Below are 15,600 nucleotides of genomic sequence, written 5' to 3' on the forward strand. Positions count from 1 at the left end.
TCAGGAGAAACTTCTGTAGTCCAGGTGTGCCTGAGTGCTCCAGCAGGTGTGTCTGTGTGGTAATGTGTGTACGTATGTGTTTGTGTTTATTTTCGGTTATTACTTTGCTTTTGAAAAATATCAAGTAATTCTTGGTGTTATTTAGTCAACTAATACATGACTTTAGAGCCACATGTTCAGTCCCCTCCCTCCCAGCCTCCTGTCCCAGTAGCAAACAGTTTTACATGTACATACAAATACTGTGACTGGCCCCTCCTTAGGGCCTGTCCTCTCCCTTCTCAGCTCTGAGGTTCTTGTGGGAGTAAAGTTGTAGCTAAGGTCCCGCCTCTGCTCAGAACCTTCTAGTGATTTTCCATCTTCCTTGGAATAAGATCCTGGAATCCCCACACACCCCCATCCAAAGCCCTCACTCCCTGCTTTGTCCTGGTGTCCTCCTGATTCTCCAGACTCTTGAACCAGCCAGACACGTTCCTGTTTCAGGGCCTTTGCATCGTCTTCTTCTCATGAAATGGGCTGCTCCCCCACCTGCACCTGGCTGCCCCCTGCCCTTGACCCAGGTGGTGGCTCAACACCCCTGATCTCTGGGCCTTCCTCTCTGAGCCCATCTGAGTAGACCCTGCTGGGGCTTTCTCCACCTCCACCCTGCTATCTTTATTTCAGGAGTGCCCATCACCTTGACATGTTGTAGATTTGGTATTTATTGCGGGCTTCACCCCACTAGCATGGGAGCTCTGGGAGAGGAGTTTGGGATTCTTGTGTCTCTCTAGTTCCTGAAGAAGCCCCTGATGCCTAGTAGCCCCTCCACAAATATTTGCAGCTTAAACAAGAAGGACCGGAAGTCCACTGAAGCTGTGCATGTCCTATAGCAATCTCCTGGGGAGCCCCTGGGAGCTCCTGCCAACAGGAGCTTGGGAGTCCTCTATGTCTCTAACCTGAACCTCTCAGGAGTCCCTGGCCCTCAGAAAGTCTCAGGGAGATTCCACATGTCAGAAATCACATGTCAGAGCAGACAGCCCTGGGGAAAGCTCTGGAATGAGTTCAGAAGAGAATTTTCTTTTTTCCTTTTTTACAACACTGGGAATTGAAACTAGGGGTGCCGTGCCACTGAGCTGAGCTACATCCCCAGACCTTTTTGTTTAATATTGAGACAGGGTTGAGGCTGGCCTCAAACTTGTGTTCCTCTTGCCTCAACCTCCCTAGTAGCCTGGATTATAGATATGTGCCACCACGCCCAACTTTAAAAGAGAATTTCCTGCAAGATCCCAGTGGTTGGCTCAGGAATTGCAGTCATGAGAGAGAGAAAGCCTAAAATCATCACCACTATCCTCACCTCCCCTACTCAGCCCACTACCACCTCAATCAGAGCCTACCTCCCTTGCAGCCCTCCTAACACCTGAAGCTTGGTTCTGGGGAAAGAGAGAAGGACCAGAGTGAGCCTCCCTTCTTCTCAGGAGGAGGTGGTTAGCCCAGACCTGCCAAAAGAAGAAAACTCACACCCCGTTGGATTAGGCAAATGGCCACAGATACGGCTGATTACCACCCAGAGTGCGGCCAGCCAGTAGCGCCCAGGGAGGTGTCCCTGAGCACCTGTGAGCGGGTGCAGCTCCTAGGCTGGAGCTGGCACTGGGTCCGCTTCACTGTAGCCCCCAGGACAGGTGGGGTTGCTGTGACAAGCACCTCCTGGGGAACAGGCAAAGGTGGGAAGTGGGCCCTGTCGTACCAGCCAGGAGAGGGGACCCATAGGACGGGGGACTTGGGATCTTAGGGACTACAGCTTCTGATGGAGCCTGACACCTGGCAGGTCTTCCCCAATGCGGTCACTGTCCCCTGGAGTTCGTCTGTGGAATGCGGGGCAGTGCACCCTGGGGAGCCTCCCCAGACATTGCCCAGAGGCCCTGGCAGCAGGGCATCCCTCCTTCCATCTTGAAGATGGGGCCACAGAAACCAACAAGGGACAGCTCTGCCCATTGAGTGCTTCTACCTATCGGGTACTTCTGAGAAGACGCAGAGCTCAGGAGGGGGAATGCTCCAGATCATGAGCTAGTGCCGGGTAGGGCCAGGTGTTGTCAGTCCCCGGACTCCACCATGCCAAGCTTCAGAGGGAGAGCTGACCACCAGGTGGGCATCTTCTTCCAGACTTACATTCACATCATTGACCAGAGGACCAGAAAGCCTGTGCCCACCAAGTTTTACACAGATGCCATGGTGGTGTTTCACCATGTCAACGCCTACGAGGAAGGTGACTGCATCCTGTTTGATGTCATCGCCTATGAGGACAACAGCCTCTACCAGCTCTTCTACCTGGCCAACCTCAACAAGGACTTCGAAGAGAACTGCAGGCTCACCTCGGTCCCCACCCTCCGGAGGTTTGCTGTGCCCCTCCATGTGGACAAGGTATGGTGCTGGGGAGCAGCTGTTTCTTCCTAGAGAAACCCAAGCCCAGTAGGAAGTTACTTTGGCACTTATTTGATTGACATTGAAATTCAAAATGAACTGTTAAGAAAAATGATGCTTTCCTTGTTTCGATCATTATGGACATATTTGTACTGTCTGCCCCCCCTACACACACACGTGCAAACATAAGATGCACATGTACATATCTCTCTCAATTTTAATCAGATTATACATAACTCTAACAGCTTCATTGAGATTTAATTCACATATCACAAAATTGGCCCATTTAAAGTGCTGTGTTCATTCTTCTTTGATATAGTCATGGAGTTGTGCATTCATCATCATTATCCATTCTAGAACATCTTCATCACCCCAGAAAAGAAATCCCACACGCCTTAGCCATCACCTCCTGGTGCCCCTCCCCTCCCCCCAGTCCCAGGCAGCCACTAGCCTACTGTCCATCTCAAAGGACTTGCCTTCCTGACTTTTCATGTCAATGGAACCACAAGGCGAGCAGCCTCTCTGACTGGCTTCTCCCAGGTAGCATGCTTTCAAAGTCCTTCCACGCTGTGGCATCTGGACACTTGTTCCCTCTTATGGCTGAATCTGTGAATACTAATTCGCATGCTCCTTTCTTCACTTATTAATAGATCTAAACATCTCTCCCTGACATTAAATATCCCTTGACAGCATCATTTTTAATTTTTACCTAATAGTCTCTGCCCAGGGTTCATTACCACTGGCTGTCCAACAGTCCTATTCTGACTCCAGTAGTCATCCTCCATTAGGGTGGCACTGCGGTGGCTCTGGGCGCAAGGAGGCGACAGCACGGCTTCTGGCTCCAGCACTCACTGTCTTCATGACTTAGTGAATGTAAATGAAGCCAAATCCAATTACATTTTGATGGCTCACATTTACTAAATGCACACCAGGTGCCAGGTACTTTGCTAAGCACTCTATTTCCCTTACATCAGTTAATGATGAGGGCGACCCATGGGAGAAGTCCCCAGCAGCCTCATCTTACAGATGAAAAAGCAGAGGCTCTTAGGTGAAGGAAAGTGCCCAAGGTCCCAACAGCCCACCTAAGATCAGAGCCTGCTCCTGCCTATCTCCAAACCACATTTGCGGCTGTGAGGTGGTAGTGACTGCTGTTCTCCATAGCAGAGCTCACTCCTGGAAGGAGCCCTGGACAGTCACCCCGACCCCTCTTAGGGCTCTGCAGGCCTAGGAACATTCATTCCTCCAGTACCCGGGATGCCTTCCCGGCCTCACTGCAGGCTCCACGGGGCAGGGGTTCAGCCTACTTCCACACAGCGAGCAGGGAGCCAGGAGCCGCGCCAGGGTTACTCAGTCTTCAGAGCAGGGGGTCTTGCCCGCCACTCTGGCCTTGCCCCACCTGTGGTCATTTGTGTACCTCTGCCATGGTTTCACCATGTCTGATAGCGCCCCTATTTAACAATTTATGAAATTGTTTGTTTTACCCAACTCTTAACTGGTGTGGAAGGGAAGCATCCCTAACGACACAGAGCCAAAGGCTGGCACTAAGACAAAGATGTGAAGCAGAGGTCTGAACCGCAGGGGGACTGCTGCTCACCAAGGTATGACCTCCTGAAAAGAAGCTGGAGGGGCTGGGGGCGCAGCTCAGAGGCCCTGCGTTCTATCACCAGTGCCACATTTAAACGAGAAAGAAGAGGTTGCAGGCATTGTGGCACCTGAGACTCTGAGGGACCCGTCAGAAAAGTATTGCCTCCCTCCCTCCCTGCGCGCTCAGGGCTATTGACCCATCGGTCACAGCCCATAGCTGGGAGATGCCGCAGTGCAGCTCCACAGCCTGTCTCCCACTTCCAGGAAGAATGGGGGTGTCACAAACCACACAGGGGTGACTCACAAGGCCACTCTCAGCCCAGGATGATGATGCAGGAAGAGGAGTGCGCTTCCTCCTGCTGCCCACACCGAGGGTTTTATAACCTTTTATCATGTCCTGGAAATGGTTCCCCTCCCCAGGACCATGCTTAGAAGGGAAACAGGATGTTTATAAAAGACACTGTGTAGCCATCTGGTGCTTTGAAATTAGCAAAGAAGAGCAAGCCCTGGGATGGGTAGCTCTGGTCACGCTGTTTAATTGCTACTTATTGTCCTTTAAAAATGTATTCTCTACTTTCAAGTCTCTCCGCTGCTGCATATGGAAATGGGAGAGTGAAGCAGGTGGACATAGCCACACATGCGCACATCCGGCAGCTCTGGCCCCACCCTGTCCAGAGTCTTATCAGAGAGGTGACCCTAGGAGTGCAGTCCTCTCTCAGATGTCCTTCTGCTCTGGGACTTTGGTCCATTATTGTTCCCTCTGCCTGCCACACTGATCTGTCCCATCTCCCTGGCTGCATGTTGGAATCTGCTGCAAAGCTTGACCAGCCCACGCCCACACCACTACAGCAGAACCTCCAGGGGACCCAGGCCTGGCTGGGCTCAGCACCCAGGGATTCCAATGTGCAGCCAGGAGACAGAAACTCTAGGCCTGGTGGATTCCCCATCCTTCAGGCCTCAGGTCATCTCCGCCCTCAGGTGCAGGCACACCCCCGGCCCCAGAGCTCCACATTTACCTCCAGCATGAGGAACTTGCTCAGTCCCCTCTTCCCACTGAAGCACAGGCTCCAAGAGGGCAGGGACTCTGGCTTGTTGACCGTGTCCCCAAGCTGAGAGGGTACTCTTCAGTATCGGGAAGGAATGAATGAGGAGTGAGTGAATGAAAATGTGAACCAAGGTCTCCAAATGAAAAATGATTTCCACATGGAATGGGTGACAGGGCACTGTACTTAGAGGCCCAGGACCACCCTACTGCCCTGGATTCTCTTGCACTTGAGCCAGCTAAGGTCAAAAGAAGGTGGGGCCATTAGGGCCTCTGGGCATCACCCATCCCCACCCCCAGCCTGTCTATGTAGGGCATCAGGTGTCTAGGGCAGGGCTCGGCAGAGAGGAGGAGTGGCAGGGAGGGCCATGGGCGTGTACAGACAACAGGGGCCGCAGCCCTGCCCTTGTCCTAAAGGGCATCGTGTGCTCCAGGAGGTGGGTTCAGAGCATTTATCATCCACACACAAGAGGCTGTCATTGGAGGAGGCACTTTGGACCCAGAAGTAGCAGCTTCTACTCCTAGACCAGGAGACTTGGGTTTTATCTCCAAATGCAAAAATGAAGACAGATGTAAGAGAAGCTATGCGTTGGGAGCGTGCTGCACTTGAGGCCTATTAAATGCCCTTTGTGCTCTTAGACCCTGGCAAAGGGGGCCATGTTCTGGCCTTCTGTCTCTAGCAGGACCCCTTCTCCACAGGGTGAGTGAGGTATTCACAGAGCACAAGGGGTTGTACCCACCAAGAAGGACATCTCCCCACCCTTACCCCAACCAGGCTCTGGATGCCTGGAATCCTAAACCTGCTTCAGTACCTGCCCCTGTCCCCCTAAGAGTGGACTGTGCCATTGGGATACCCACCTGGGCCCACAAGGTGGCAGGGCTGGCCAGGGCATCCAGGCAGTTAGGGCAGAGCCAGGCCTGGCTGTCTCTGTTCCATCTCATCCAGCTCAGAGCTGCAAGGGGCCCTAGATTCCTAAAGTCAAGCTCCTTCCAAAGCAGCACCGTGCACTGGTACCTGCATCACAGCCGGAACATTCTCCCTGCCCTGTAACGGGGCTACTGACCATGAGTTCTGTGGAGCACTTGACAGAGCACATCAGAATGTTTAATTTTACTTCACTATTTTTTTAAATTTTTTTTAGTTGCAGATGGACACAATACCTTTATTATTTGTATGTGGTGCTGAGGATCGAACCCAGAGCCTCACACGTGCTAGGCAAGTGCTCTACCACTGAGAATCCTACTCAGCTCCTACTTCACTGTTTTTAAAATTTGATTTAAATAGCCACATTTGGCTGGTGGTTGCTGCCCTGGACACAGCAGTTAGTTCCACAATGTTAAGGTCCATGTGTCCAGGTAGGAGAGAGAGGATATTTTGCTCAATTTGCTTGATGGTTAGGGTCTGTGATCCTCTGCTCATTCTCTCGCTCTGGGTCTTGCACACTTTAGGAATTGTGAAGTGCTGTGCTAATACACATCACACCCTAGTAGTTGTGGCTTCTCCCTGTGTCTACAGATGAGAGTGAAAATAGCTTGCCCAAAATCGATGAATCAGCCATGGGATTTGTGTTGGGATCTGAATGCTTGTCTGTCTGGCTCCAGGTCACTAACTACAATGTGTCTGACACTGGACCAGAAGTTTCAACAGCTATGATTCCATGCTAAACATGATCCTCAGAGGCAGGAGGAAGCAACTCTGCCTACTCTCAACAGCCCTTCTGACAGAGGAGGAAGCAGGCCCAGCGAGGTTGAGGTTGGGCTCAAATTCACATAGAAGGTTGTAAAGTGAGATTTCACACTGAAACTGGTATGTGGGGGATTCCTGAGACGACTGATTCTCCTGGGAGTTCCCTCAAATTGAGGTACTTTAAAGTAGGCCCCCAGGATTTTGTTGAACTCTGGCTGGAAAGTGATTTCTTTCCAAAGCTGAGCATATTGCAGCCGAAAGCAGCCGAGTCATGTTCGTTATTGCTGTGTGTGGAAAAATTCAGTTTATTCCTCAACCAGTCTGACCAGTTTCAGGCTGGAGTTATAAGATGTCTCTGTAGACCGACTCCCTGAGAATCAAGGCTGGGACATGCCCAGGGGCCTGTGGCTGTCACGTGTCCAGCAAGGCACCAGGCAGGCCTCCTACTGGCTCCCGGTGCGCATAGGTGAGGGAGGCGCTTAGAGTTTCTGTTTATTGCCAGTGTGCCAGGCACTGGGCTACTCTGTTCATGCTGTTTATCTCACTGAATTCTTACAGCCAGCCTGGGAAGCAAGTGTTTCACCGCTTGATAGTTGAAGGAAAAGCTTGAGTTATGCATTTACTCCTTCCAGCAATTACTTCCTGTGCACTGACTGTGTGCCATGCAGTAGGCAAAGTCTGGTCCTTACCTTTATGGAGAAGACAAGTGTAAGAAGGAAACAGCTATGTATAATATGTCAAAATACATCCTACCATCATGTATATCTAAAAACAACAACAAAAAAAATTAAAGAAAAAGAAACAGCTCCATAATAGAGAAACCACTGCTTAGAACAAATGTCTCAGAGACACTGAAGATTCAGATTCAGACTGAGTTATTAGGGGACATTTGAGCTGAGACTTGCTGGATGAGTACTGGCCAGTCTCAGGACCTTTGCTCTTGCTTTGCCCACTGTTACAATGCTCTTGCTTCCAAGAAGAAGAATCACAGTGCAAAAGCCTGGGCCCAAGTTCTGCTTCCGCCTGTGTGGCATTGGACAATTCCCCTTTTTCCTCTTCTGTAGATTGACAGGTTAATCTAGACAGCTCTCTCAGCACTCCTGCAGTCCAACTACCAGGATGCAGTGAACTTTTCCTCCTTCCCAGCAAAAAGTAGGTTGGTTCTCATTATAAAAAGTGATTTTGGAAAATTGGTACATGGAGAAAAGTTTTAATGAGAAGTCAGCCAAAATAAGGATCTGTGATTTTGTTTCTCAGTCTTCCAGTGCCTAATCTGTACTCACCCCCAGGAGTAGTGGTAGGAATTGTTATTGTAATGGTAATAATAATAATCATATTGTGGTGCCCCACTACCTATGGTTTTGCTTTATATAGTTTCAGTTACCTATGATCAATTGTGATCTAAAAATATGAAATGAAAACTCCCAAATATACAATTCATAAGTTTTAAATTGCATGCTGTTCTCAGCATTATAAAATTTTAAGCCCTCCTGCTGTGTCCTATCCAGGACATGAGTCACCTGTGTATCCATACTGTATATACTACCTGCCTGTTAATCCTTTCATATCTGCCCCAGTTATCAGATCAACTATACTATACATAGGACTCAGTACTATCTGCAGTAAGCACCCACTGGGGGGCTTGTATTCCCTATGGACAATGGGGACAACTATCACAACAAAGATGTCATCATCAACAAAACAGTTAGCATTTATCTAGCTCTTAAGTTAATCAGGCATTCTTGAAGACCATTTGTGAGGATGATCTCATTTAATCTTCACAATAACTCAAAACTATTATCATCCTCACTATGCACAAGGAAGCAGAATTGTGGAGAAGCTAACTAACCTGCTTAAGACCCCATGGTTAGGAAGTGGGGCAAACAGGGAACATTAGGTGTTCAGTAAGTATTTATTCATGTTAAGTCCTTCTCCTGGGTTAATGGTGACAGAAAGTTACTGAACAGAGCAGTCTGATCATAACCCAAGAGTAAGGAATGGCCTTGAAAGTTGTTTTTATCCCAAATAATTATATCACATTTGTTTTCATTTCAACAATGATACATTTTCACAGGTCAAAGTACTGGTAATCCAGAGAAGCACAGAGAAAGAAAGGAAGGTCCCCATAACCCACCACTCACTGTATTGTCAATATTTGGTTTCTCTCCCAGTCTCTTTATAGTAATTTTGTGTAAATGGTTGAACTCAGGCTCCATATGCAAGTTAGTCCAGAACTTTCACCTGGTGCTGTAACATAAGCATTTCTCATATTATTGTATGATCTTTATAAACACCTTTTAATGACTGATGCTCTCTTTTACAGGTGAACCATCCAGTATTTATAAAGTGAGAATTTACTCTTATAAGCATATTAATTTTCCCTGGGAGGGATAAAGCAGCCCAGAGTGGGAGAAAAGAGCCCTAGGTTTCAGTGCCTGGTTCTACCACCTACTGGCTGAGTGACCTTGGAGGAGCCACTTCAAGCTGCTAATCCTCATTTTTAAATTGAGAATAGTATCACAACAATAAAATACCTGCTTCCTACAGTTAATGTGAGACGAAGCCGGTCGATTTATGCTAAAGCATTTTTAAAGTGTACCCAGTGAGGGAAAGATTTGCTCTGAATAAAACGTCATCCTGTTTTGTTTTGAAAAATGATTCTTTTCAGAATGCCGAAGTAGGCTCAAATTTAATCAAGGTGGCATCTACGACAGCAACGGCCCTGAAGGAGAAAGATGACCAAGTCTACTGCCAGCCAGAAGCGCTTTACGAAGGTAACAGGCGCCCTCCTTGCCTGTATCTGGGGGCGGGGGAGGGGGTATCAGGCTCAGTGTCTGGGGACTCTCCTGGCAAAACTTGAATTTGCCTGGCTGCCTAAGAATCTGCTTCTGTAAATGGCCTTCTGCAGACCCTTGAACCTGCTCTGTGAGGGATTTTTGCTTCTTGGAACATTAAGAAATGAAGATGTAAATCTTAGACGCAGGCCTGCTTTGGGGCCAGCCGTGGGCAGCTTATTAAGTATGTGAGCGGCCATCCTTCTCATGCTCACCTTGGCCTGTCCCTTGGAAGTGTCACAGTTGCTCATCTGGGGGTTAGACGGATATCTCCTTCCCATCCCAGTGGTCCATTGTCCTTAGTCCCTGCTGAGCCTGCAGGAGCCACGAAGACCTTGGGTCCTTTCAGGAGGCCTTCAGGGGGTGAGAGTGTCACCTTGGCAGCCCCTATTCCTGGACCTTACCTCCTCACCAGCAGTTGGCTTCAACACCTGGAGTATGTCACAAGAGAATACTTTCCCTTCAGCATTCAGACTTAGAAATTCAGCTTGACTCATGGGAATACCTAAAGATATGCACATCTGCATGGAATTTTTTGGATTATTAAAGCAATAGACATAATGAAATTTTCACATAATGAATCTACAATATAAAGTATAAATTTCAAGACAGCTCTAACCCCAGCAGTACTTTTAAACTTTTTCTCTTCATTTGTAACATTTTTAAGATGATTCTATAACCAGCCTTTAATTTTGTGATATGAATACTTGCCCATGTTATTAAAATCTTCTGTAAACATCATTTTTACATATTATTATAATAGAATTCATCAGATATTTTTGTATTGCCCATTGAAACTTCTTACTGTGCTTCCAAAATTTATCTTCACATCCCCACATGTGTGTGTGCACACATACACACAAGTACTTTTTAAAAACATTTTTTATTAGTTGTTGATGGACCTTTATTTATTTATATGTGGTGCTGAGAATCAAACCCAGTGTCTCACACATGCTAGGCAAGCACTTTGAGCCACAACCCCAGCCCCTATATACGCATAAGTACTTTTTGAAAAAGAGCTTTAAAAATTTGCAGTAGCCTCTGATTTTAATCATGTAATTCTCTTTGATTTCTATCTTGGATAATTAAAGATGCTTACACACTTAAACCCTGGTCTATGATACCTTACTCCTGAAACTTCTAATAGAGCCAGGGTCATTATCAGAGGTTCCCTCCCCTGCATTTGGCTGCCTTTGATCCAATCTGGAGTCTGAATCAAGGTTGGGAATCCTGCTTGGGAACATTTTCTGGGGAAAGGAGGCCCAGCCTGGAAGGAAGGGTGGATGTTCCCCACCCAGGTGACAGGGGCTTACTGTTGCCTCCTTTCTCTCCAGGCTTAGAGCTCCCTCGGATCAATTATGCTCACAACGGAAAGCAATACCGCTATGTCTTTGCTGCTGAGGTTCAGTGGAGCCCAATCCCAACCAAGGTACTGACCCCTGTGTGGCTGCAGAGTGGTTTTCTAGAATGGTCTCATCTGTCTGCAAAGCTGAATTCAAGGTTTTGGAGACTGTGTGGATGTTGATCAGGAAAGGAGGTCAGTTCGGGAAGATAAATCCAAAGTAATGATGAACCATCCAAGAGAGAGAGCCATACCTCGTGGGCTGCAGCTCAAGAAGCCCTGGTTGGAGCTCAGGCAGTGACTTGAGTCCACATGTATTTATCGCGCACCAACTATGTGCTGCCATGTGGTAGGCACTGAGGACAAGGAAGTCAGCAGGGGTGTCCCTAGCCCTCAGGAACTAGCTCACCCTCTAGAGCAGAGAGGGTGTGACTAGAATTTGGAGGATTTGTTTTGTTTTTTAAATTAGTGTTTGTCAATCTTATTATGTTTGGGCACTGTACAAAGTGATACACAGGCTTCACTTTTCTTTGAAATCTTCATTATTAATAATTTTGTGTTGTAAAATAATGCAAACAGGGTAGAAATATACAAAGCCAAAAATTAAAGTTCCCAAACACACATACAGACACCCTAAGCCACTCCCCTCTAATCCTACACCCTAAAGGGAGTAGGCCTATGAGAACTTAAGAGAGGCCCAGGGACTTTTTTCTTTTTTTGCACGATGCTGCATTGAACCCAGGATCTTGTGCATGCTGAGCAAGCGCTGTACCACTGAGCTATCCCTCTGCCCAGGGTCTTTCATCTTTAAAGCAAGAAAGAATCACGTTATATTCTCGCTTTGGCATTGAACATATTTGTTTATTTAACATATAAAATTGCAATGTAGTACCAAATACCAGATCAATTCAGGAGTTTTCTGAGAATTCCTTGTCACTGTTGGCCACGTTGTAGCTGGGGGACCTGAGTTTGAAGCCAGAGGAGGAATTTCAGTTCTTTCCTTTTCGTTGCTATGCTGACCAGAGGCAGATGTCATTTGGAGGTGATGAAAAAATCTAGATGTGAGGGCTTAATCTCCCCCCGTGGGCCTCCGTACCTACCTGTTCCCAGGAAATCAGCATGTCCTTGAACAGGTAACTTACATGTTCCCCTCTTTGGATGTACAGATTCTAAAATATGACATTCTTACCAAGTCGACCTTAAAATGGGGCGAGGAATGTTGCTGGCCTGCAGAACCCCTGTTTGTGCCTGCTCCAGGTGCCAAGGACGAGGATGATGGTAAGACTGACCGCTGCATGCTGCAGCAATCACCCCTGAAACAGAGACGTTGTCTAGGGGCATCTTGTCCTCCAGGTCACACAGCTAGGGGAGGTCTGCTCTGAGCTCTGTCTGAGCCCAAGACCCTCTTGCTTCTGACACCAATTGTAAGTTCAGGGCCCTCCAGACCACCTGTTCAGGGTGGTCTTGTGCATGCTGGGCAGAACTCACGGGAGGCTGCTGTTCTTTCACTGCAGTCAGAAGACACAGGTTAAAATCAGCAAAGCAGAGAGACCCACAGGACTGGGTGTAGGAGCGGCCCGGCGGGGAGGTTGCGCTTATCTTCTCCCCTTGTAGTCTCAGTGCTGACTTCTCCCAGTGACCTTACTTGACAGTACACACAGGTACTGCCAGCTGTGGGAGCTCAGCTGAGCCTTGGTGTCCAGAGTCTTACTGGGCCACTTATGTGGCCAAACTTTAGTCGTCAGCCCTCAGAGGTTAAACTGAGAGCACATGGTCCAAGGTCCACCGTAAACCACACTGTGAGGATAGACTCCCTGGAGGGTCCGAGGCCCCCAGGTGAACCAACTGTTAGGATATTCCAAGGACTTAGAAGGGACCTCCCAAGGACAAAGGCTAGTTCTCTCTTTGGCAAGGTTAAAGTCCATAATAAACAAAGCCCATGTCCTTCCTACCAAGTGACACTGAATTCTCCCAGGGTGTGGAATTCATTGCAATGGTTGGATCCAAATTTCTAACTACAAACATGTGACTTTTTCACAGAGCACATAGAAAGTGTATGTTTGCGGCCAATCTCCCTTTTCTAGGTTTCCATATGACCAAAGCATCCTCTCCTTCCACTCTGCCCTTGCCTCAGAAACGCCCTGCCCACAGCCAGGGGATGCTGAGGAGAAGGGTGGGGTCACCAGCTGGCAAGGCGTAATGGGGCTGCCCACACCTGCAGGGGAGGGCAGGCGGCCCCAGGAGCCTGCCAGCTTCTTCCCTCAGGTGCGGAGGGAGTGACTTTCTGTCTGGCCTTGTCTTCCTACTGATTGTGGCGTGGCACGCCAGCCAAAACTCCATGTCACTGTCATCTCCCAGGTGGAGGACTGTTGGCATCAACTCCAGCTGAGGCTGGCTTCCACTCAGCCGGGCACTTGGTTCCTGTGTGTTCTCTTGGTCCCTAGGAAGAGAGTCACTGTCTTCATTCTACCAAGGAAGGCTCAGGGAGTGAGATAACTTGCCCAAGGTCACACACACCCTATGTACAGATCTAGGATCTGAATACAGGCCAATCTGACTTCGCCTGTGTTCAACTGCTCTACATCCTGGGAGCCTGGTGGCAGTGGGGGGCTCTCACTTCCCCTGAAAGTGTGTGGACTCATTAGCCTCTGTCTATCCCTTGAGAGTGGCTGCTGAGTAAGCCTTGGGGTGTTTCCATTCTACAGAGGGAAAGCTGAGACTACAGTTGGCTGCATGCACAAAAGATGAACTGGACTTGTTCGAACACCATTGGTTTGTGACAAGTCCAAGTTTAGCTGAGTAACACATAGTAGCCAAAGTGCATCCCTGGAGTGGACTCTGTGTCATCTGAATTTTTAAGCAGTAGGAAAATAGCCATTCCTAAGTACTTGCAACAATTTACAAAGCGCTTTCATATCCCACCCTGCAAGGGATCCTCTCAACAACCCTGTAAGACTAGGGAGGGTTATCCTTACTGTACAGATGAAGAGACTGAGGTTCAGAGAGGTAAAGGGACTGATCCAGCCAGTGCTAGAATCAGTTCTTCTGATTTCTGGTTCCCAGGCTTCTCTTCTGCTCACATAGAATATCAAAATCTCTTTCCTCCTATTTGGATTAGATAAGTAAGTTTAAAGGGAACAGGGAGAGATGGTTGAGAAATCAGTCCTCCAGCCAGAGGATGTTCAAGGCTGCACTGTTTTAAAGTATCTCTTTTTTAGGGCTGGGCGCAGCTCAGTGGTAGAGTGCTCCCCTAGCACGTGTGTGACCCTGGGCTCTAGCCCCAGCACCTGAAGTCAAAGAAAGCAAGCACTGTTTCTTTTTGTTTTTTCCCAAAGGAATTATCTTATCTGCCATTGTTTCTACTGATCCTCAAAAGGCGCCTTTTCTGCTTATTCTGGATGCCAAAAATTTTATGGAACTGGCTCGCGCCTCAGTTGCCGTGGAGATGCACCTGGACCTCCACGGGTTATTCATCCCTGGCACGGACGGGGGCACCAGGAGCCAGGCCCCAGCAGAGACCCAGGCGGAGGAGGCTGCAGACTGCCAGGCAGCATCACAGGCCTGACGGCGCTGGTGGGACAGCTCTGCAGCAGGACGTGGGCCCGGCCTGCTGCCTTTCTGGGGGAACGGGGCCTGCGTCTCACTCTGCACTTGTTCTTTCTGTGGACACTGTGACAAAATGGAGAAGGAGCCTGTCAGTGTCTGCACTTGGATTTTGTCTGGAGAAGCCTTGCTGAGAGTCAAAGGCGCATTGGCTGCTCTAGCACTGTTAAGGAAGCCCCTTTCCTTTTTTTTTAATGAAGACCTTGAATCAGAAATTGTTTTAAATCACATTGCATTGTCATCATTCTCACAACGAGAAACCACAAACACGGTGGAGAAGAGAGATAAGTACGTGTCATTGCCCCCCGCCCACCTCCTTCTCTCCTAATGGACTGAACTGTGGGCAAGGAGTTCTGGCTTTCCCAGCCACACCCCGTGATAAGTGTCGTGGCCCGGAAGGCACGCTGCTATGTGGCCATTCCCTGTGCGATGTGGTATGATATAAAAAGAATAAAGACTTCAAAGTCTGCTCAGACCTTGTTTTATTTTTACATGGCTTCTTCCTCTGAAGTTCTTCTAAGGTAATAAATCAAAATTGTAGAACTTGTGGTTCAGAGCCACCAAGATGCCTCATGGTACAATCGATGGGACTAACAGGTCAGTGGGACCCCACCTCCAGGACAATGGTCTGCCTGCCGGACAATGACCTGATGAACCATGGCAGAGGGACTAGAATCCAGGAGGAAGGACCAAGGCCAGTGCTGGCGTGAAGAGCGTCTGTTGTGTCTGAAAACCAGAGCAGGGAGTCACCCGTGTCTGAGGTTCTCCAAGCTGCATGTGCTGCCAGGATAGACCAGGTGTGTGGGGCAGAGTGGCAGGAGGCCAGGGTCCCCATGCAAGGTGGCAATGGGAATGCAGGAAGTTGGGAGCAAGCCCAGAGGGACTCTAAACAGCTACTGGAAGCCCCGTGTGCATTGGAGTCCCACCCTTATGCCAGTGGGCGCCTCCAGCATGGGATCAGGACAGCAGGGGGTTCACACTCTTGTGCTGAATCCAAATCCCATTCAGTCTTCCATGGAGATTCAGTAATGTGCCTCAAGGGTGGGAATACTCTGGTGCAGGGCATGAAATACCCCAGGAGGGTACTTGTCCAGGATGACTGTGACTTTTTCCC

At 48.6% G+C, this 15,600-nt stretch overlaps 1 protein-coding gene across 2 annotated transcripts in view; it reads left to right on the forward strand.

The window, feature by feature from the left end:
• Positions 1 to 14,961, forward strand: part of Bco1 (beta-carotene oxygenase 1) — a 30,435-nt gene extending 15,474 nt beyond the window's left edge. The window contains exons 7-11 of one of the 2 annotated variants that reach the window (XM_046435185.2): positions 2,137 to 2,394; positions 9,376 to 9,481; positions 10,876 to 10,970; positions 12,050 to 12,161; positions 14,219 to 14,961. In XM_046435185.2, the coding sequence (XP_046291141.1) occupies positions 2,137 to 2,394; positions 9,376 to 9,481; positions 10,876 to 10,970; positions 12,050 to 12,161; positions 14,219 to 14,448 (801 nt within the window). In that variant the 3' untranslated portion in view covers positions 14,449 to 14,961. The remainder of the gene's footprint in view (positions 1 to 2,136; positions 2,395 to 9,375; positions 9,482 to 10,875; positions 10,971 to 12,049; positions 12,162 to 14,218) is intronic. The other variant, XM_046435186.2, reaches the window with a different exon arrangement.
• The last annotated feature ends 639 nt before the right edge of the window (positions 14,962 to 15,600 follow it).

Source organism: Marmota monax, unplaced genomic scaffold (assembly GCF_021218885.2).
Source record: "Marmota monax isolate L192 unplaced genomic scaffold, Marmota_monax_Labrador192_F-V1.1 WCK01_AAM20220418_F8-fsc00024, whole genome shotgun sequence".
NCBI lineage: Eukaryota > Metazoa > Chordata > Mammalia > Rodentia > Sciuridae > Marmota > Marmota monax.